Raw genomic sequence first — 23844 nt, 5'->3', positions numbered from 1 at the left:
GGCTCGCCAACGCTCGGTCCTCCAGGAGGCCGCCAGGAGATTTGCCCCCATGCCCACGTCCCACCACGGCTGCCCCCAACCCCACGTCCCCCCAGCACTTCGCACTGCGGAGTACGTTTTTATCCGGAACGACGCACACCGGGGACCACTCCGGCCGCCATATGATGGACCTTTCCGGGTCCTGAAGAGGGACGACAAGTCGTTCATCATTGACATCGGCGGCAAACCGGACCGCATCTCCGTGGACCGCCTCAAGCCGGCCCATTTGGACCTCGACCAACGTCCACGGTTGGCCCTTCCTCCACGACGGGGCCGTCCCCTGTCAACCAAGCCCCCCGCCCGACCATCCACCGCCACGCCACCTACCACCCCCACACGAATCGCCAGGGGTCGTTTCGGCCGAGTCATCAAGACCCCCCCTCAAACTGACTCTCCCAGTGCAAGTTAATTCTGGGGGGGCGCATGTGGCGGTTACTGGAAGCATGACACAATCACCTTGCACCGGCCGATGACGTAACCGGCGGGCGGTTACTTGCCCGGACATGTCCGGGCTTGCCTTTTTCCGGGCGGACTCTCGAGTTGCATACCACGCCCCGTTGAGAGGCGTGGCTGACTTATTTGCATACCACGCCCCGCCTAAGAGGCGTGGCTTTTGTGTGGTGAACTTTTGATATAAATTGCCGCCCGTGTTAACGGGCTATTCAGTGCTTTTGAGTTCTTTCGAGTTGAGCGAGAATAAATAGCTCAGTGAAACTTCGTTCCTGGTGTCGTCCATTTTGTCCGGCTTTATCGTGCGTGTGTGTGTGTGTGTGTGTGTGTGTGTGTGTGTGTGTGTGTGTGTGTGTGTGTGTGTGTGTGTGTGTGTGTGTGTATATAAATAAACATTTTAAAAGACTTCAACTTTGGCATTTATAAAAGGTGAAATAATCGTGGCTATTTGGTTTTATAAGGAAAATCTTATTGACATACAGTTGAATGTATCCCCATCCTTCCCACGTGCATAGCTGCCACAGTGCCACAGTCCCATTGCTTGAAATCTTCACAGATACTGCTGCTGATAAAAGGTCAAGATGATTTTAAAAAATCAAGATTGCCAAAGGTGGCTCTTATCGGTTTGATGTTCATGAGAAGGTTTGGAAGTGGCCATTTGTCATTATCCAGCTCCCAGCACCACCGCAAGTGGAAGTGAGAATTGTCAGGTGAACCAAATTCAAGAAGTATTGGAACGCAATGGTCAATATCGTTTTTTAAACACACCAATGTCATCTATAACATCCATAAGCAAAATGCAAACAGGCCTGCTGCCTTTTGCACATCCCTATGGGAAGCAAGCTCCACAATGCAGCAACCCTATTCTTGGATCTCGGGCTAGTAAAAATTGCTTTTGGTAAGCGTGTTACAAATCGAGCCCTGCTACTTGCAGTGGTTTCTTCCACTCCATCTTGCTCACTTCTCCACCCGTTGCTATCAAGGTGCGGCGTATCTATTAGATTAATAATGGTGAAAATAGTTATCCTTAAGGTGTGCTGCTGATTTAACTGCAGTTGGTGCCTATCTATTATTATTATTATTTAAATAATCTATTATTTAATAATCTCGCTTCTTTATTCTCCAAGAGCAGACAAGAGAGGACCTGAGAGTTGGAGATGCTAAAGTTGGAACCACAGTGGCTCCCCTTGCACCTCTGGATGGAATAACTTAAGAAAAATGCATTATTATTTAAGCTTGGATAATACTTCGATAATACAACCTCACCGCACCACCAATTTGTGGTGTTGTGCAGTTTCTGCTGCGATTTGTATGGTGCTTTGGTTAGTTTGAAGTCATGACTGCTAATATTGATCACTAAACAAGGACAGCACTCGGTAGAGCACATACCTCCGCCAGGCTAAACGGTTTACGTTTTGTATCACACCTGATAGGCCAGATCTAGATCTGGACCAAAATCTAATCGGCTTGTTCTTGTCGCCTAACCAACCTGTCTACCCGTCCGAATCCATTCACAGCTTTTTGAAATATCATGCTGAATATCGTTTTTACCCTATCTCTCACTGATGAAGAATCACTTTTTAAAAACTAGAACGGCATTCAGTAGAGAGCATACCTCCGCCTGGTTGGCCATATCACTCGATGGTGAAGAATCACTTTAAAAATTCTATTAGCTGGATCCGGATCTGGATCTTCACCAAATTTGATTCGAGTCTTCCTTGTCACACGCACAACCTGTCCAACAAGTTTCGTCCAAATCCATCCATAACTTTTTGAGATATCCTGCTTTGTATCGTTTTTGGCCCGATCTCCCAATGGTGAAGAATCACTTAAAAAAATTAAATAATTATCATATCCGAATCCAAATTCAGATCTTCACCAAAATCGAATAGATTCTTCGTCGTCACACACACAACCTCTCCACCAAGTTTCGTCAAAATCCGTAAACAACTTTTTGAGATATCCTGCTATTTATCGGTTTTGGCCCCATCTCCCAATGGTGAAGAATCACTTTAAAAATTAAATAATTCTCATATCCGAATCCAAATTCAGATTTTCACCAAAATCGAATCGATTCTTCCTTGTCACACACACAACCGGTCCACTAGGTTTTGTCCGAATCCGTCCATAACCTTTTGAGATATGCTGCTATGTATCGTTTTTGGTCCTATCTCCCAATGGTGAAGAATCACTTTAAAAATTCTAGTAGCCGGATCCAAATCCGGATCTTCACCAAAATCTAATCATTTTGTCCTTGCCACATACCCAACCTCTCCACCATATTTCGTCCGAATCCGTCCATAACTTTTTGAGACATCCTGTTCACAAAGAAACAGACAAACAAAGGTGAAAACTAATATAATCTCCGTCTAACTTCGACGTCAGAGGAAATACCAATTTGCAACACGACGCAAACTTGGCTACCTGTACGTGTTACAAACTTCCATTTATTTGCTAACTCTTATCTCTTCCCTAAATTATTGTGTGTGCTTTTCCATTATTTCAGGTTTTCCTGTAATAAAGCAACTCCATGTTGCCTGAATTTTTTTGCCACTGTTCTTATCTTAAAAATACTTATTAAATTTGTTTTGGTTGCCAGTCTCTTAAGAGTAGCGTTTTCATGCTTAGCCTGTTGCCCTGAGGGCATTAAATGGACCACGATGTGGAGTGGTATTAGTATGTAAACACTACTGCATGAAAACTCCAAAGGCAGGAGAGACGGAAACGATAAGATGGCGGCCTAGCAGAGGGAAGGATTTCTCCAACATGTCCTTCCCGGGCAGTGACTAAAACCAGAGGCGAGATGTTGACTTCTTTGTGTCTGGAGTTCAACTGGAAAGAGTGGCTGCGGCCCTCAAAGTCACGGACCACTTTCTCTGCTTGTGGGTGGTGTCAATATTTCGGGCCACCACGCCCTGTGGGAGGGCCCTGAACAAGTGTTCTTCCCCCACTACAGGGCTCTGCGGCCGATCTCACCACCATGGCTTGCCGTCCACTGCGCAAACAGTTTGTGATGGTTCCTTTAAATCACGTATTGCTTTCTGTGTGCCTTTGGTGGGAATGGGAAATGCCATCAGTTCTCACTGAACCGATACAGAAGGTCAGACATAATACAACCATACTCTATACTGCTTGACGATTACGATCACGCCTTGGTGCACGTTCTACCTGACGACTTACCTATATCTTGATACAGGGGAATGCTGCCCTATGGAAACACACGAATCAAGCTATTCTTAACAAAATCTATCTATGGATCCCTCTTACATGTAACGTGGATGGACGTTAAGCTGGGCGTCTTGTTTGCTCATCCTAGTTGGTGCACGTTAAATATCCCACGTGGTTTTTTTTTGCAAAGAGTGGGCAAGCTATCACCGGCATCATGAACAAATTTCAAATTCCTGTTCTAACCTACGGGATGAGAGTAACTTACATCAATGACCCACCCATATTCCCCAGTCAATGATACCACTCACAACCATGCTACATATGGAAGAAGAAGACGATCCACATAATTTATCATGCGAATTTCGATCACATTTGAACTCTCGTCATCTCTGGGATGTCACATCTTCTTCTTCTTCTCTTCCCTTTCTAAAGGACGAGGTCTGATGTCACCCAGGTCCTGCCCTGCCCTGACCACAATACTCCACTCCCCTCTGTCAACTCTCCACTCTCCAACCACCCCCACCCATAATGATATCCCTCTTCACACAATGCTCCCATCTCAACCATGATCTACCTCTTTTCCTCCTACCTTGTTCCCTCAACCTATCTGCTCTCTTTGCCATTCTCTCTTCCCCCATCTGCACCAAATGTCCAGCCCATCTCAGCCGGTATTTCACCAATCTCCCCATCAAACTCATCTGCACACCAATCTCCTCCATCAGTTCATCCATCCACCATCCTCCCTCCCACAATCCTCCTGACACAGTTGTTCTCGCAAACCTGCAGCCTCTGTTGTTGTCTCTGTCAGTGCCACCATCAGGTAGGCCAGCCTTACACAAGACATCAGAACCTTCCCCTAACATCCCCTTGAAATCATTCTGTCTGCCATTACACCCTCCATCCACATCCACCTGAATCCTCCTCTGCACCTCTGCCTTACCTTCCCCGATCACTGTTCCACCCAGATAATCAAGCCTATTTCCTTGTCTGATCTTCCCCTCTAACCTGAGCGACAATGAAATTAAAATTGTGGTTAAAGGATACAAACCATTGTACTTACCCCTAAAAACCATCATTCTGTCGTCATAATTTATTGCGATCATTTTATCATTGGATTCTTTGATAGCTCTCAGGACTTTGTGGGCACTTCTTTTGACCTTTTAAAAACTGAGTCGAATCCATCTGTCATCGAACTGTCAGTCATGAATCTGTCATTTCCAATCTCCTTTCATTGGGTCATAAAACTGTCGGTCTCGATGCTCTCAACACACTCAGGTATGCAAGGGTGAAGGTGAATAAAAGTTATTGTAATCATCAACTAGGGTGTCCCACCTAAGACTGAACCAATTATTTATGTATTTGAATAGATTATACAAATGCAAACGGATTTCAATGTCAGCCGATATGAACCAAGAACATGCTTCAACATTTACTCATTTGCTATGAAGTGATTGTAAGTTCATTCGATGTCTTCTGGCATCCTTTTTTCTGATCTTGCACACTCTTCCCTTTCCTTGCTCTGTCCCCCTCCACCCTTATGTATCTGCGTGGTGTACATTGCAACCCACTTCTGGTAAAACTTTCCAAATCCAGGTTCACTGCTCACGTCCACTTATTTGTTCCGAGGTCCACTTATTTCTTTGCGAGGGGGGAGGGAGAGGAACAAATAAGTGGACGTGAGCAGTACACCTGGATTTTAGCTCTTACATGAGCCTCGATCTTGTATACAAAAAGAAAAAAGTCTTTAACTCTATGCAATTAAAAAATATGGTATTTTTTTCAAGCAAACTGAATTAAACGTCTATTTATTTACAAGACATCGGTGGGATGCAACCATTGGAACAAACAATTAAATAGGAACAAATAATACAGATTGTTGGACAATGACGTGGGCCACAATCGTGGCCAATAGCACGTTTCCGTGAGGCCACGTTCGTGACCCACTGCACTGAAGCATTTAAGATGGCTGTTCACCACAACCTCAGGTCACCACACCCATTCATACTCGTTATCTTGTCTACCCTTGTTAACCCTCCCAAAGCCAACCCTTCCTTTCCAGGTTAGTGTTTTGTCCTCTGTCCGTCTTTAAAAGAAATTTTTTTTGTTCCATTTATTTTTCATCCCTCCTGTGTTTGAGCTTGTGTCCAGCTTGTTCAACCCCTGTCTCCTCAACCCCCCCCCCCCCCCCACCCCCTCTTGTCTTTGATCTTATTTGTCCTCCAAGGGTCCCTAAATCCTGTTGGTGTTTCCCCCCTCCCACTATATTCTTCTTCTTTGTTGTGGTCCGTTTTATGTTTCAGCTCTTCCATGAGGCCATTTTTTTCTTGGATAACTTTTTTCCATGTGTTGTAGAAAGTTATAAACTACATTTTGGTGCATTTCCTCAGATATGGACTGAACCTTTTCCACAATGGAATCCTTGTTGTTGAGCCTGGAACCGCTCCATCTTTTGCCCCGCTCCATCCCACCTTTTTCTGCCATCGAAAATAAAAGTTGCCTAATCACTGAACAAGACACCATCGAGAACAGTATCCATCCTGTTCGATCATCCCCAGCATGTCTTGAGCATGTCCGACGCACGCATCTTGATCTTCTTTGTAAATCTCGTGGAGAATGTGAGGTTCGTGACGACACAGCTTTGCTTCTTTGGAAATCGTGTGAAAGGAGGTCTTTTGATGTGTGCAGCTGCAACACCGCCCGTCAAACTGACTTTTTATTGGAGATGTTCCGGAAGGTCCAAGGACTTCTGCAACAGCATCCTCAGTGTGCACCGCATTGGCCTGAGTCTTGCAGAGATGGAATTTACGCATGTTCATGGATTTTGTGCAAGTTGTGTTTTGAGTTGGTGCCGACTCATTTGTGCCATATTGCTTCCTGAAAAGGCGCCGGCCGAGCACCGGCCAGCGAGTCTGTGGCTCTCTTCAAACCACACGGCAACTTCGAAGTGCTGCTTTGTCTTGTAAGTGCTCATGCCTTCCTCTTCTCCCTGAGTCCCTGTGGAAAAGAAAGACATTAAGCAAGAGTGAGAAGCACAGGTAAAATGAATTGCTGTGAAGATCCGTGATGGTTTATTGAAATTTGAATATTTTTTAGAAAATTAAAATTCAAGTCGTTCATTCCTATCTAGAACACGATACTTTAGCATATTTAAATACTTACATTGCTACAATATGTACCTTAACATTTCTTTAACTAGCCTATAACTATAAGTACACTACTCACAATAAGTTAGGGATATTGTGGGAGTGAGTTTTATTTTTATTTTTTATCGGGGTTCGGGTTATGGTATTGAAATCAAGAATGCTGTGTTTTTTCACTCATTAATAACTAGAGTCCCTGTATAAAGAGAGTTGCGCCATGCGCTGACCCGAGATTTCTGGTCACGTGATTTCGTGGCGCCATTTTGTGTCTAACTTCACCGTGCGTGAACGTCAGCTTGGTACGGGAATGTTGTTTATTGCCAAACAAAATGACTGGTTGTTCTGCTTTTGGTTGTTCAAACCAATCTGGGAAATATAAGATGTATAGATTTCCAAGTGATAAAGTCAGAAGACAAATTTGGGAAGCGAAAGTCAGACGAAAGAGCTGGAAAGCGATCGACTCCTCGAGACTCTGCCAGGTAGGCCCACGCCGCTTGATGATCGATGTTCAAAAGCAATTCTATCTGCTCGGTTTTTTTTTTGGTTGTCTGTCCGTTGAAAACCCTTTTAAAGGGAAGTGATTTGTGTTTGTTTATAATCTTCAAGGAGCTGACCAAAAATGCATTTCCGTGGGAAGAACCCTGCTCAATTTTTTTCGGGTAGTCCTAGCGTACCGCATATTGTCATTGATTGATGAAATGTCCCGGTACAGTGACATTGCCTGGTCTGCGGTTGGGTAGTCTGCGGGTTTTGTCATACTGAATGTATGAACCAAGTTTTGTACTGAATGTTTACTGTGTTGGCCTCATCGTGTTCCTGGTGAAATTAAACAAGTTATGGTGAATACGACGTCTTATCTGTGCTTTTCCATATCTGTTCGACTAGACGAACCGTGCACACTGCAGGTATTTTTAAAAGTTTTTTCTCTGTTTAATTACGGCTTGGCGCAGTCGAAAATTAAGTGTTAATTAAGTCACCAGCTATGAAACATATTAATCGATCAGGCAATATCCATCAGAGTTCTGGGCAAGGGTGTAGTAATAAATGAACGTTTCAATCTTACTAGATGCCGATGACGTTTTCCTTATGTCAGAGACAGAAGCTGACTTGCAGCTTGTTAAATCATTACAATGGAAATTGAATATAAATGTCGATAAAACTAAAGTTGTACACTATAGAAATATGGCAATACCACGTACAGAATTTGTTTTAGGTGTGTTAGACTATATGTCGGCTGGAAGTCCTACACCGGAATTGCTCTCGGCACCCTTTAAAAAATATTGGATATGCCCACACTCCTTTCTAAAAGTTATTAAAATTCAGAGAACGACAGCATTGGTTTGTCTTACTTATAATGTTAGCTCTTATATGCAGTGTTGGCTTGTAATATGCATTGCCATACCACTTTTAATATCACCACACAGCTCTTTTTCACGGCAATAGCTGAGTTTTTGACAAAACAAATATCACCTGTATGTAATAATAAGACTAAATATGTGTAGTAAATTTTTTTTTATCAGGTTTACAATATATCACCCCATATCGCGAATGTACATGTATATCTAATCCGACACACTTAGACACAAAATGGCGTCCAAATTTGAGTTGACACAACTCTCTATATACAGGGACTTTAATTAATAACCATAGAATTAGGACCAACAACTTTTTTCAACATAATTAATACACAAAATCAACCACACCGAAGAACCTGCCAATATCCCTAACTTATTGTGAGTAGTGTATAAGCCTGGGAAGCAGCAAGGCCTCAGAAAGCGTTTACAAACCCTCAGGGCTCAGTATCTGCCAGGTTCATCACAGGCCACAGCAACAAACTCTTATTTCCTCTCTCAAGCCTTGAAAATAGCAATTATATTCAAATATTGTTTCAGTTTCAATTTTTGTTTAAACTCAAAACGACTCGGTCTTGACTAAACAATTCAGATGCTGAATTACGATATAAATGAAGCTTATAATTACGTTTTGAGACAAAATATATCTTATGGTCATATTTAGGCCTATTGAGAGTAAGAGATACGAACCATAGGTTCAGTGAAACGAATCGACAATGCAGTACGAAATCATCGACACTGAAAGGAACGTGTTCATCTTCTTCTTCTTTTTTGAGGTTTAATGGCGCTTTCAGAGCCGCGAGGCTCTATATACGCCACGCAGCCTAAAACGTGTTGATCACGTGGTACGCTGTCCTTTATTGTTCCACAAACGGTTTGATTTTTTTTTTTTGTACCTATTCTCTGTTAGAATTCCAATTCAGTAAGACAAACGAAACAAGTGATGCGATTACTCAGTTAAAAAACCCTGTCTCCTCAGGAAAGGTTAAATCAGAAGAAGAAGAAGAAGAATACGAGGAGCAGAAGAAGTGGAAATATATTAAAGAGGAAGAAGAAGAGAGTCTGACGGGAAAAGTGCACAAATAAGAAAGTCAATATATAGACATAGCAAATTAAAAAGAACGTGCACGATTCATGAAACAATTTCTGTTCTTTCTTAATCCGAAACTCAAGCCAATCTGACGTAATATTAGATTAGATGATAAAAGATCCCTCTTGTCAAGTATACAGCGCAACGGAGTTCATTTGACATCCTCCAGATAAATAGTAATCACTGCCATTTAAAAAGAACACGTACAGCTGTTGATTAAACGCTTTAAACACCTCTTGTATTTTTTTTTTATTGTACAATGTTGGCGATCCTTTTGGGCGGTGTATGGTCACGACGTGGTTTCATGCAGTCGTTCTTTCAAGCTCCTTTATCTGTGTGCATCGTGTAAATATAGCATTATAAATTGAACACACAGGAGATTACACATTTAAGGGTGCGACAAGAAAGCCGAGGTTTGAATTCAGGGTTGCTTGCTGTCTGGAAGGGGAGAATACTGAATACGTCACATAATGATGAGGAGGAAGTGTTCCTGATACCTTTGCTACGTTTGACGAGCGGACGGAGGGGGGGAAAGTCAGATTGGGGGAGCACGAATACGGCGCATGTTTACACGTTTCGCCTCACGGTTCACTGATCGGGACTAAAACGCCATTCCACGAGGATTCGCTCCACGAAGGCTCGGGAGACCTGGCTGTGCCGGGAGCTGTGGCCGCCGCCGATGGAGGGGAGTGGAGAGGAGGAGGGGGAACCAGACGAGGAGGACATGATACTGTCGAGGAGGAGGAAGAGGCGGAGATGCGAGGACGGCTTGGCGGAGAGGCGCGAACGGAACGGCGCGGTTACCCCGCGATGAGCACGGATTCCGCCTCAGGTGCTCCGGGTACGGGCCCGAGTCGTGAGGTCGTGACGTCTCCGTTCACGAACGAAGTGGGCAGGGGGCGGAAGGGCACGGACCGAGCACGTCAGAGGTAAAAACTGATGGAGTTTCCATTCACTTTACTTCTCAATATCACCATAGAGTATATCATCACACCACATCGTCACATCACCACATCGTCACAATCACATCACCACATCGTCACATCACCACGTAGTCACATCACCACTTAGTCACATCACCACTTAGTCACATCACCACTTAGTCACATCACCACGTAGTCACATCACCACGTAGTCACATCACCACGTAGTCACATCACCACGTAGTCACATCACCACGGAGCCACATCACCACGTAGCCACATCACCACGTAGTCACATCACCACATAGTCATCACCACGTAGTCACATCACCACGTAGTCACATCACCACGTAGTCACATCACCACGTAGTCACATCACCACGTAGTCACATCACCACGTAGTCACATCGTCACATCACCACGTGGTCACATCACCACGTGGTCACATCACCACGTGGTCACATCACCACGTAGTCACATCACCACGTAGTCACATCACCACGTAGTCACATCACCACGTAGTCACATCACCACGTAGTCACATCACCACGTAGTCACATCACCACGGAGCCACATCACCACGTAGTCACATCACCACGTAGTCACATCACCACGTAGTCACATCACCACGTAGTCACATCACCACGTAGTCACATCACCACGTAGTCACATCGTCACATCACCACGTGGTCACATCACCACGTGGTCACATCACCACGTGGTCACATCACCACGTGGTCACATCACCACGTGGTCACATAACCACGTAGTCACATCACCACGTAGTCACATCACCACGTAGTCACATCACAGTCACATCACCGCATAGTCACATCACCACGTAGTCACATCACCACATAGTCACATCACCACGTAGTCACATCACCACATAGTCACATCACCACGTCGTCACATCACCACGTGGTCACATCACCACGTGGTCACATCACCACGTGGTCACATCACCACGGAGTCACATCACCACGTAGTCACATCACCACGTAGTCACATCACCACGTAGTCACATCACCACGTAGTCACATCACCACGTAGTCACATCACCACGTAGTCACATCACCACGTAGTCACATCACCACGTAGTCACATCACCACGTAGTCACATCACCACGTAGTCACATCACCACGTAGTCACGTCACCACATAGTCACATAGTCACGTCACCGCGCAGTCGCGTCGCCGCGCAGTCGCGTCGCCGCGCATTCGCGTCACCGCGCATTCGCGTCACCGCGCATTCGCGTCCCCGCGCAGTCGCAAACCCCGCGCAGTCGCAAACCCAGCGCAGTCGCAAACCCCGCGCAGTCGCAAACCCCGCGCAGTCGCAAACCCCGCGCAGTCGCAAACCCCGCGCAGTCGCAAACCCCGCGCAGTCGCAAACCCCGCGCAGTCGCAAACCCCGCGCAGTCGCAAACCCCGCGCAGTCGCAAACCCCGCGCAGTCGCAAACCCCGCGCAGTCGCAAACCCCGCGCAGTCGCAAACCCCGCGCAGTCGCAAACCCCGCGCAGTCGCGTCCCCGCATCGCCACGCAGTCGCAAACCCTGCGCAGTCGCGTCCCCACGCCGCCGCATCGCCACGTCGTCACGTTTTGCTCCTGTAAATTTTTATTGCATACATATTTCTCCCTCTTCAGTCACTGTCACATAACCTTATGGGAGGGGGTTAATGTAATTAAAACCACTGGCAACGGTACCCACCCTATGGGCGGGGCTTCAATTGGGAAGCCCAAATGAAAAGGCAAAATATCAGAAATTGAAGTCTTTTTTTATTTTAAACGATTCATATAAACATCCGTTGAATCATATCACACGCAAATCATCAAAATATGAACAGTACATGGCGCCCATTTTGAAAAAAGATTGAATTCTGCAAAACGGAAGCGGCCGCTGCACGTCTTTCTCAATTGCACGTTTATGTGTGAAGAGAGCGCGCCGAATCTGTAACACGGAAGCGGCCGCTACACCTGTTTCTCAGTCGCTTTGCACACGCTGCCATGTTACTTCGGAGCCGCACGTTTATATAGGAAGAGTTCGTCAGGAGTCGATCTACTCTCTCCTGGTATGTAGAATAAACAGTATTTGTAGAATTTCAACAAAAGCCACATCACTGTTCATATCGGTAAATACTAGTACCCTACTGCAAAGCCGCAATGAGCCGGCGAAGCCAAAGCCTCTTGCCACTATTTTACCCATCACTATGGCATCAGTAGGTTAGGTAGTTGGTAGTAGGTAGGTGTAGTAGGTACCGTACCTAGTTCAAAATGACACCATTTGCATTCTGGATGAGATTAAAATTTATAAAATTTCCTTGATTAATTCGGTGAATTCCGTCTCAACTTCGGATATTTCCGGCCGCGAAAAACTATCCCCTACGGCCGCGAGATTTCTAAAAAATAATTATTCGTCAATTTTAGAATATTTGACGCCGTTTTCAGCCTCCGAAATGTGGTAAAAAGCTTTTTTGAAATATTTTTTCAAATGCTCGAATCTCATTGGTTCCGGTTATTGGTGACGATTTTCGTTGAAGATAACCAGGGCTCGTGTGGGCCCGGGGAACGAGGTTGGTCTTAAAGTATTTTAATTACAAATTAGAGGTGCATGAGATTGTGAATCAAACAAAGACGGGTGAAACAAACTCCTATTGAAGTTTTTCGCAATTTTTTTATGCATACTTCCGCATCCGGAAGATGGCGGCCTCCATTGAGTGATTTGGTTTTTTAAATATTTTTTCAAATGCTCGAATCTCATTGGTTCCGGTGTTTGGTGACGATTTTCGTTGAAGATAACCAAGCCCGTGCGGGCCGAGGTTGGTCTTAAAGTATTTTAATTACAAATTAGAGGTGCATGAGATTGTGAATCAAAAAAAGACGGGTGAAACAAACTCCTATTGAACTTTTTCGCAATTTTTTTATGCATACTTCCGCATCCGGAAGATGGCGGCCTCCATTGAGTGATTTGGTTTTTGAAATATTTTTTCAAATGCTCGAATCTCATTGGTTCCGGTGTTTGGTGACGATTTTCGTTGAAGATAACCAGACCCGTGCGGGCCGAGGTTGGTCTTAAAGTATTTTAATTACAAATTAGAGGTGCATAAGATTGTGAATCAAAAAAAGACGGGTGAAACAAACTCCTATTGAACTTTTTTCAATTTGTTATGCATACTTCCGCATCCGCAAGATGGCGGCCTCCATTGAGCGATTTGGTGCGTCAAAGCTTCGAAATTCTCAAGGGATCCAGCAAAATCTGGCTTTTTAACATAATACGTATGCGTTCATTCACAACACCGACTTCGCCGGCTATTATTCCATCGTGTTTGGAAAATTGGAAAACTTGGAAAAATTGGAAAAACAATATGGCCAATTTTACTCCCAGGGTTCCCAGGAATACCCACCCAAAATATCGTTGCGATCGATTGAGCCGTTTTTGCGGTACCTTCGAACAGACGGAAGGATATTTGGTGAATTATAGTAAGATTCAAGGAACCAAACCAGTGTTTTGAGGAAAAATGGATTTAAAAATCCATTTATTGTGGCTTTTTCAATGAAATTAAAACATTAACATAAAAGTTTCAACATCAATGGAAAAATTGCTTCTAAGGAAAACAAAATGTATTAATTTGCCTGTTCACAAATTATTGAATCTTTTATGCAACATTTCTTTATAAAGAAAGGTCTAAAAATGATATTCTAATGTGTCAGTTAATCACTTTCATCACGGTCTCTGACGATTAACTGATTATTAAATCTGATTAAATCTGATTAAAGTTAGCGATGCCGCTTCCAAGGAAACGACCCAATATCATGCCAGGAAAGTCGTCTGATATCGAGTAGAGATGTTCACGCTACGATCATTGAATGATACCATTTCCGGAGAAGGTGTGAATTTTATTCTTTAGATGATGAAATACTCCGACGTAACAAAAATCAACAAGACACCCACGTGGCAAATATTCTTTTTATGAGTTGGTGGAAAAAAAAAAAAACGTTTCAGAAAAACTTCATACAATCATTCCCTGTATTATAACCACCTCAATTAAAGTAGTTAAACTTGCCTAGACCTACGAATGTCATAAGGGCTGTTGATAAGGGGCCGGTTCATCGATGTAACAAGGATTTTTATTAATGGACACCATGTGTTACGTCGATGTTTCCCCACAACGGGATTACATGATTTGTGCACTGACAGGACATGTGATGTTCAGACTTGTGCACACTCACGTCTGTGCTACTGACCTACTTACTATTCATGAGTATTGCTGATTATTGTCTAAACGTTTTCTTCATGAAATGTAAATTTGAATATCACAGAAATAATGTCACACTTTGGTACCATTTTTTTGCTCTGGGCACCAGCATGATTTTCAAATATGAAATATAGTATTTCTCTCGAAAATTTTGTTTTGTTCATGAGATATACAAGCATGCACACACCTTTTAGCACAAACAGGTTTACATCAGAAAACACTTTCTGTGATATTTTGCCCCTTTCATACATGAATTATGCCCAAGTTACAGTGTGACCCAACCTGGTGAAGTGACCCAAATATATAAAACACTGTGTGTGTGTGTGTGTGTGTGTGTGTGTGTGTGTGTGTGTGTGTGTGTGTGTGTGTGTGTGTGTGTGTGTGTGTGTGTGTGTGTGTGTGTGTGTAATGTTACCGATAGACTCCTAAACGGAGAGGCTCACGTGCTTGATATTTGGCATAGACATGGCCATTGAGCCTGGGAAGAACATGGCCGACCTAAAAAAAAAAATTTCATAATATTTTTTTACCATATTTTTACCTCAGTGCATTTCAGCGAGGAATATTATGCATGGAATCTGAGGCGGTGGCAGAGCAGCGCGCTGATTCGCTCAGAGCGATCACGTGATGTTCCTTGCCGCCATAAACTCAGTTACGCGTTCGCACGTATTTCAGAGCGAAAAGCGATTGCGTTTTTTCACATTTCAGCGAGGAACATTGCCATTCACACCACATAGGTTTTTTTTTCTTTCATCTTTACGAGATCCATATTTTTTATTCATATTTACCTCAGCGCATTTCAGCGAAGAATATTATACACGGAATCTGAGCAGGTGGCAGAGCAGCACGCTGATTCGCTCAGAGCGATCACGTGATGTTCCTTGCCGCCATAAACTCACAGTTACGCGTTCGCACGTAATTCACACGTTCAAAACAAACGAGATCCGCGAAGCGAGTTGGTCAAGTCGTGCTAACCAAGATGGCGACACGGCGGCTTCACTTTTCACAGAGTATGAGCGTTCTATATATTTTCAATTCAGTGCGCCCGACTCGCTCACGTACTTGATTTGTGGCATAGACATGGCCATTGGGCCTTCACGGTGTATTTTGTGCGAGGCTTTTGTCCGAGTGAGCTTGAGTCGAGAGGGCGAATGTACGGGTCTCCCTTCCCCCGCCCGGCAACGCCGGTACTGGAGGGCGTCACAGGATCGGTGAGTCTCCAAAAGCCGCTTTGTGCTGTTGCGAAGATGCAGGACGATGTCGCGATTGTTGTGCTGCTCTCCGACCATGAAAACTGCAACGTCATTGTTGACTGGCCCTCCCCTTCCCTCCCCCTTCCCCCTCCCCCCCTCCGTCCTCCCCTCCCCCTCCCTCTCCCCTCCCCATCCCTCCCTGCTCCCACTCCCCCCTCCCCTTCCCCCCTCTTCCCTCCCCCTCCCCCTCCGCCCCTCCCCCCTCCCCATCCCCCTCCCCCTATTTTTTTTTGGGGGGATACAAAGTTGAGGCTCGTGTAAGAGTTAACACACAACTGTTGGTTCTATTCACTTCTTCGTAACGATAGCATTAGTAGCTCTACAAAATTACATGGTTATCTCGTTATTCTGACTTCCTACAATGAAAGGTTATGCTAATTATTTGGCCATGTTGAGTCTTCTTTACCTTTTCTCGCTTGTTTAGCTTGCCAACCAATAATGTGTAGGAGCACTGCATTATCAGTACTGAAACCCATCTATGGAGTGAGTGTAGTTTGAGAATTTCCAGTTTTTGTTCCTAAAGGAGAACACGCAGTTCATAAATTGGCGTTGTTGCTCGTCTCAGTTTTGGTCTGGGGTGTGAGGAGCTGTGGGTTTTGGTCCAGGGCGTGAGGGGCTGTCGGTTTCGGCCCAGGACGTGAGGGGCTGTCGGTTTCGGCCCAGGGCGTGAGGGGCTGTCGGTTTCGGCCCAGGGCATGAGGGGCTGTCGGTTTCGGCCCAGGGCGTGAGGAGCTGTCGGTTTCGGCCCAGGGCGTGAGGGGCTGTCGGTTTCGGCCCAGGGCGTGAGGGGCTGTCGGTTTCGGCCCAGGGCGTGAGGGGCTGTCGGTTTCGGCCCAGGGCGTGAGGGGCTGTCGGTTTCGGCCCAGGGCGTGAGGGGCTGTCGGTTTCGGCCCAGGGCGTGAGGGGCTGTCGGTTTCGGCCCAGGGCGTGAGGGGCTGTCGGTTTCGGCCCAGGGCGTGAGGGGCTGTCGGTTTCGGCTCAGGGCGTGAGGGGCTGTCGGTTTCGGCCCAGGACGTGAGGGGCTGTCGGTTTCGAGCCCAGGGCGTGAGGGGCTGTCGGTTTCGAGCCCAGGGCGTGAGGAGCTGTCGGTTTCGGCCCAGGGCGTGAGGGGCTGTCGGTTTTGGCCCAGGGCGTGAGGGCCTGTCGGTTTCGGCCCAGGGCGTGAGGGGCTGTCGGTTTCGGCCCAGGGCGTGAGTGGCTGGCGGTTTCGGCCCAGGGCGTGAGGGGCTGTCGGTTTCGGCCCAGGGCGTGAGGGGCTGTCGGTTTCGGCCCAGGGCGTGAGGGGCTGTCGGTTTCGGCCCAGGGCGTGAGGGGCTGTCGGTTTCGGCCCAGGGCGTGAGGGGCTGTCGGTTTCGGCCCAGGGCGTGAGGGGCTGTCTGTTTCGGCCCAGGGCGTGAGGGGCTGTCGGTTTCGGCCCAGGGCGTGAGGGGCTGTCGGTTTCGGCCCAGGGCGTGAGGGGCTGTCGGTTTCGGCCCAGAGCGTGAGGAGCTGTCGGTTTCGGCCCAGGGCGTGAAGAGTGTCGGTTTTGGCCCAGGGCGTGAGGGGCTGTCACTTTCGGCCCAAGGCGTGAGGTGTTGTTAATTTTGGTCCAGTGTATGAAGCGCTGTCGGTTTCTGCCCGGGGCGTGAGGTGGTCAATTTTGGTCCAGTGTATGAGGCGCTGTCAGTTCAAAACTATCCGATATGAGAATTATTTAATTTTTCGAAGTGAGTTTTCACCATTGCGAGATCGGGACAAAAGCTATACATAGCAGGATATCTCAAAAGGTTATGGTCGGATTTGGATGAAACTTGGTGGACAGGTTGTGTGTGTGATAAGGAAGAATCAATTCAATTTTGGTGAAGATTCGGATCCGGATCCGGCTCGTATAATTTTTAAAGTGATTCTTCAACATTGATTATGGCCAACCAGGCGGAGGTATGCTCTCTACTGAGTGACGTGCCAGTTATGGTAATATTTTGCTTCGAAACGTGCTGTCACACACGAGCGCACATTTCTACCACGCACATGTGCAAAATACTGCGATGACTTCATTTCATGTGACAAAACTATCCGAGTTATTTTCCGAGTTGACAGCCTGACCCGGACTCGGCTCAGAAGCGCTACTGTTCAAGTTTGGGTACAGCACTAGCACAAAACCACACAAACACCACACAAAACAAGTCCTGGTGACGGTCTGCAACCTGTGATTGCTCTTTGTAGTTATTGCTTTGCTTTCTTTTTGTTTCCTAGGTTTGGTGGATCTTCCTCGACCAATGGCAGCCAGTGGACTTGCAAACGCTGTACGTTGCTGAACACTGCAGAAATGAACAGGTGTTCAGTTTGTGAAAGCCCTCGTGAAGAATGCAATTTCGACAATATATTGCGGCTCAGCTGTGCCCTAAATGGCAACATTCAATTAATGGATGATAGCCTTCTCTCTCCAAACTGCCAGAACAAGAATACAGATTTCACTCCCGACTCCTGTCATGACGTAACCAAATCTTCACAAAGCGTCACCTCACAGGATTTGCCTCCTACGGGTTTTTCGTCCAGCAGCATAGTGGTAGCACTGCCACAAAAGGAAGAGTGTGGCTTAACAACTTCATCACATAGCATGGAAAACATACCTGCAGACCAAGTGAAGCAAAGCGTGTTCAGAAGGAGCGTGTCGGCAACGCCAAGTTGTACTCCATCTTCATCCGATAAATCCTGGACGTGCTGCAGGTGCACATTTGAGAACCACACTGTGGATAGAACGTGCTCTATTTGTAGAGCTCCTAAAAAAGTCTCCTTGCCTACAGCCATAGTTGTACCGGAAATAGATATCTTTGGAAAAAATGGGTTTTCCCGTTCTGGCAGGCAACATAAATGTCACTCCTTGTCACAGCTGTGTGATGTCATTGACCTTACTGGGCCCGACCCTGAGGTGCGATCTCCTCGGGAGATTTTTGATTTTGCCAAAACCTCCTCTTCCATTTGTCCTGCAAACTTTCCAAGAATGCGGAAGGAGATGGTCCCTAATGAAGGGGACCTTGGTACGTCAGACTCGAGCTCCACCGATCCTGAACGGAGCAAGCGATTACTAGACTTTGAAGAATATCTAAATTCAAAGTCTTCCATGGGGTTCAAGCATCTGAAGTTCATCAACTGCAAGGCAGACTTCTCTGATACTCCATCCAAAGGAAAGAGTTCTTTAATTAACCCCATTTCATCTGAGCAAGTTGGTACCGATTTGAGAGAGCAATTTCAGGTTGATGCTTCTTTAATTGGAAGCCAACAGGAACATATAGTGTCCTCAGAAGTAACAGATACGAAAGAACAGCATGATTGCCAAGATTTGGTCAACATTTCTGCAAAACCCAACAAGCAAGTGCCACAGGTTGCCACACATCCGATGCGTGATAAACCAAACAACAACTTGACATTAGAAACAAACACCTCAAATTGGAAATGTCACACTTGCACACTGTTAAATGAAGATGGAGCATCTCATTGCACGGTGTGCGAGACGCCAAGAACTGGAAGCTCGATCAATTTGGCAGTGGGTGCAGTGAAGTACAAGCCCCCGACCTCTCTGCCAAAGCCAAGAGCTACCTTGTGGTCTTGTCCTAGGTGCACATTGCAGAACCCCATTGGAGACGGACTATGTGCTGCATGTGGGCAGCGCGGTCAACGGCCGAGTACTTCCGCAGACAAAGGGTGGAGTTGTTGCAGGTGCACGCACGCCAACAACGCAAATGACTCCCGCTGCACCGAATGCAATGCAGAAGGAAGCACGCCCAATAAAACATCATCTGATGCAAAAGATCTCTGGACATGTAGAGTTTGCACACTGAAGAATAACACCGGCGTGGCGGACTGTGTTGTCTGTGGCGGGTCCAAAGAGCAAAGTCGTTCAAAACACATCCAAAAGCTTCGGAGAAGAGAAAGTATAAACATAGATGCGCAGAGGAACAACGATGAACAGCATGCTAGAAAATTGTGGGAAAACATGGTTTCTTTCTGTGGAAAGGTAAACGGTGTGTGTGTGTATGTGTGTATATGTGTGTGAATGTGTGTGAATGTGTCAAATTGTGTCATACTCGATTGTTTGACTGGTACAAGGGTACATATGACTGGCATGTGAAAGGAGCTTATCTTTTTTTTTGTTTTTAATCTTCCTTCCTTATTGTTATCGTCTGTTATTAAACACGTTTTCTTTCCAGGATGGTACAAAGTTTGTTGACGACAGCTTTCCCCCAGTCATAAAGTCACTCGGTTATAGTTTGGAGCACACGGTTGCCCAGCGGGTAAAGTGCTGGCGGCGTCCCGCTGAGATACTGAGCCCATTGGACGAAGCCAGCCTGAGATGGGTCGTCTTTCGCACACCTCGACCGAATGATATCTCTCAGGGTTTGCTGGGAAACTGCTGGTAAAGGCATTTCTTACATCACATGCTCCTCTCTTGCCTGTCTGAATTGGTCATTATCACCTGAGCATCTTGGGCACAAGTGTCCCATTAAATAATTTGCTTTCAATAAAAATTTACTTGCATGATGGTTTTTTGCACTTGCATGATGTCATAATCTTCATTTGTGCGATTATTTTGTCCAAAAAGCTAGCTTGATAATAGGGGATTCCAAATTTTTGGTCTTCGCTTTGTTATTATTATTTCTTTCTTTCTTTGTTGCCTTTCTAATTGCTTCATTTTGTTGTTTATCACAGGTTCCTGAGTGCGCTAGCAGTGTTGGCTGAGCAGCCTGAGAGGGTGGAACGTGTGATGGTGACGCGGCAGGTTTGTGCAGAGGGAGTGTACCAAGTACGGCTGTGTAAAGATGGAGTTTGGAAGACAGTCCTTGTCGACGACCTCCTCCCATGTGACGAAAACGGAAGTCTTCTGTTCTCGCAGGTTTGCCATTTTCACGTTGCTTTTGCAATTTATATATTCCGCAATTGATGTTTGAAAAAGTTAAGTTGCAAGAACTGGATGAGACCTGGGGCTCGCTTTGACCACATGTGCCCCAGATCCATTGGCTTGTATACTGGTCTTGAGATCATTTTCACGTTTTCTTTCCTTGGCTTGTAAGAATGAAGTTTGCCAAACCCTGTCCAAGTAAGTACTTTCAACCTGCGAACTCAGGAATTTGTTGTAAATATTTCTTCCACAGGCTCAGAGGAAGCAGCTGTGGGTGCCGCTGATTGAGAAGGCCCTGGCAAAGCTTCACGGCTCGTACAATGCCCTCCAAGCGGGTCGTTCGATCGAAGGCCTGGCCACGCTCACTGGTGCCCCCTGCGAGAGCGTACAGTTGCAGCCGAACCAAGCAGAACCTGTGGACACAGAGCTGGTGTGGGCAAAGCTGCTGAGTTCCAAGGAGGCTGGGTGAGTTAGTCAACAATGTTTAATTGTTATTTAGAAGAATGAGTGACAACAACAACAACAACAACAACAGTCATTTTAAGGCCATTTTCCCTCCTAGAGTGGGGGTTAGCCTTGCAGACCCCATGACAATCTTCTCCATTTTGCCCTATTTTCTGCATCTCCCCTTGTTAACCCCTTTGCCCGCATTTCTTCTTCGACCATCTTTAGCAAAGTCTTTCTCGGTCTTCCCCGTCCTCAACTTCCTTCTATATTACTTTCCGGTCTCTGTTTACTTTCCGGATGTCTTTCCGGAAAAATGTCTCATCTGACCCCTGAAGACCTGTATTCGGTCATATTCTATAACACCTTTTTCTTCTTCTTCTATAAAAGGATGCTTTCGACTTGCTCACCAAATCTATTCATTCCAAAAAAAAATTCCATCTCTTATAGTGCATCTTTCATTCATTCCCTAAACTCTCCAGCACTCCATCCTCTCTCCAGCGTCCTCAAATGTATTTTTGACTCGAATGTCTCGAGAAACTCATTTTGCAATAAATGTTCGTTTCCCATTAATCGTACATTTTTCAAAATCCCATCACCCCCAAAATCCCATTTCCCATCACCCCTCCCCTCTAAATCTACCCCCTTGCCTCTCCCCTCCAAATCATCCCCAGCACCCATCTCTTTCAAATCTTCCCCCTTGCCCCTCCCCACCAAATCTTCCCAATCACCCATTCCTTTCAAATCTCCCCCCACACTCCTCCCCTCCGAGACTCTCCCTCGCTCCTCCCCTCCTAGACTCCCCTCTCACCCCTCCTCCTCAAAGCACCCTCCCCGCTTCTTCCCCCTTCCAACTTTCACCTTCATCTCCCTCAACCTTCTGCCTCGCTCTTCCCCCTCGTCAAATAACACCTCACTGCGCCTCTCCCAATCACCATCAAACCTTTTGTCTGCCCCATTCTTCCCTTTCTCCAAGCTATTCTGTAATCTCCGACACACCTTCAACAGCTCTCCCTACCTCTTCCTCCTCTTCCACATCTTACCCTACATCTTACCCTTACCCTACCGCTCCCCCCCCCTGTTCTGTATCCGATGCTCCCCCTTCCTCTTCCTTAACAGTATGGACATCAAACATCCGGGGCCTTCGCTCAAACTTGACTGATCTCTCCATACAGGTTGCTTCTAACAAACCAGACGTGATCTGCTTAACAGAAACTTTCCTCCTTCATGATGTCTCTGATTCCTTGGAATCTCTCCCAGGTTACTCCCTCCTCCGGTATGATAGACCTGAGCCTCGTCCTGGAGGTGGGGTTGCTATCTTTATAAAAAACTCTCTTCCTCACTCGCCCTGCACTGCCCTCTCTCCACCTCACCCCCAGGAATACCTTTGGCTACGGCTTCCCCTTCGCTCCCACCTTTTGTTCATATGTGTGTTGTACCGTCCACCAAACAGTGATGACTCCATCTACATCTCGCTGTCTGAGAATATGGACCACCTTCTATCTACCCATCCCAACTCTCTCTTCCTCATATGTGGTGATTTCAACTGTCACCATGCCAGTTGGCTGGGTGTGGGTACCTCTCCCACCAGCCATGGCTCTTCAGCAAAGGACTTCTGTGACTCACTGGCACTGACACAATCTGTCAATTTCCCGACCCGGATTTCAGTCAACGGAGCATCTTCTCTTCTGGACTTGGTTCTGACTAACTTCCCTGAAAATGTCTGCTGCTCTTCTTCTGCTCCATTCGGCTCTTCTGATCATGTGCTTGTTAAAGTGGACATCTCTCTGACCATTCTCAGAGAGCCTCCTCAGCGTCGACGAGTCTGGCATTTCACTCAGGCCAACTGGCACGGTCTTCAAGCAGCCATCAATCATCTGGACTGGTCTCCCATCTCTACTGCCTCTGACATAAATTCTTCCTGGGAATTCTTCCAAAGCAAACTGCTCTCTCTCATGCACAGATTTATCCCATCTCGTCTTCTGTTGTCATACCCTTCCTCCCGTCCATGGTACACGGAATCTTGTGGTGAGGCTATTGCCCAGAAACAACTTGCTTTCGTCTCCTGGAAAGCAAATCCAACGGAAGGAAATCTCATTTCCTTTCACAAAGCCCGAAACAAGTGTGTGTCCACCCTCAGGAGAGCCAGGAAACAATATCTCTCCGGTCTCAGGACCGAACTCTCTTATCTGTCTCCCTCTTCCAAATCCTGGTGGCGTCTGGTCAAATCTGTTTCTGGTGTTTGTTCCCCCTCCATCCCCTCCCTCACCTCAAATGGCCACACGGCTGACTCCACACGTGAAAAAGCTGAATGCCTCAACTCTGTGTTTGCCTCTAAATATTGTGTCCCAAACCCATCCCTCTCTGTACCCACCGTACCCAGTCGTACCCAGCTGCTCCTGGACTCTGTGTCCTTTCCTCCTGACAAGGTGGAAAAGTTTCTGTCAACCCTCGACTCGGATTCTGCAACTGGACCTGACGGCATCAGCCCACGGGTCCTAAAATCCTGTTCTTCCGCTCTTTCACTCCCTCTCTCTGTTCTCTTCACCCTCTCTTTTGCTCAAGGTCATCTTCCATCTGCTTGGAAATCTGCCAACATCACCGCTTTGCACAAAAAAAGGTGTAAAAACAGATCCCAGCAACTACAGACCAATCAGCCTTCTCCCAATTATCAGCAAAGTCATGGAATCCATCATTGCTTCAGATATGAAATCTTTCCTCTTCTCCAATGGCTTGATCTCTGATCATCAATTTGGTTTCAGACCTGGACACTACTCTGGACATGCTGCTTCTGCTTTCTCAACAATGGATGGAGGTCCTCAATGCCAAACAGTAAATTAGAGCAGTCTCC

The 23844-nt window shown here is 46.2% G+C and overlaps 1 protein-coding gene and 1 long non-coding RNA gene across 2 annotated transcripts in view; one reads left to right on the top strand and one right to left on the bottom strand.

Moving 5' to 3' along the window:
- Positions 1-5410: 5410 nt before the first annotated feature.
- LOC137426780 (uncharacterized) lies at positions 5411-8937 on the bottom strand. The gene is made up of 2 exons (XR_010984401.2): positions 8840-8937; positions 5411-6651 (listed from the first exon to the last, which is right to left on the bottom strand). It is a non-coding gene; the product is annotated as an uncharacterized LOC137426780 (long non-coding RNA).
- A 762-nt stretch (positions 8938-9699) lies between these two features.
- Positions 9700-23844, top strand: part of CAPN15 (calpain 15) — a 31224-nt gene continuing 17079 nt past the window's right edge. The window contains exons 1-5 of the mRNA XM_068115653.2: positions 9700-10168; positions 17906-19667; positions 19861-20066; positions 20360-20543; positions 20803-21014. Of these exons, the coding sequence (XP_067971754.2) occupies positions 9996-10168; positions 17906-19667; positions 19861-20066; positions 20360-20543; positions 20803-21014 (2537 nt within the window). The 5' untranslated portion in view covers positions 9700-9995. The remainder of the gene's footprint in view (positions 10169-17905; positions 19668-19860; positions 20067-20359; positions 20544-20802; positions 21015-23844) is intronic.

The sequence above is a fragment of the Myxine glutinosa genome, chromosome 5 (assembly GCF_964187855.1).
Source record: "Myxine glutinosa chromosome 5, kmMyxGlut1.1, whole genome shotgun sequence".
In the NCBI taxonomy this organism is placed as follows: Eukaryota; Metazoa; Chordata; class Myxini; order Myxiniformes; family Myxinidae; genus Myxine; species Myxine glutinosa.
The sequence above is the reverse complement of the archived record's forward strand: the minus strand, read 5'-3'. Positions and strand labels throughout refer to the sequence as shown.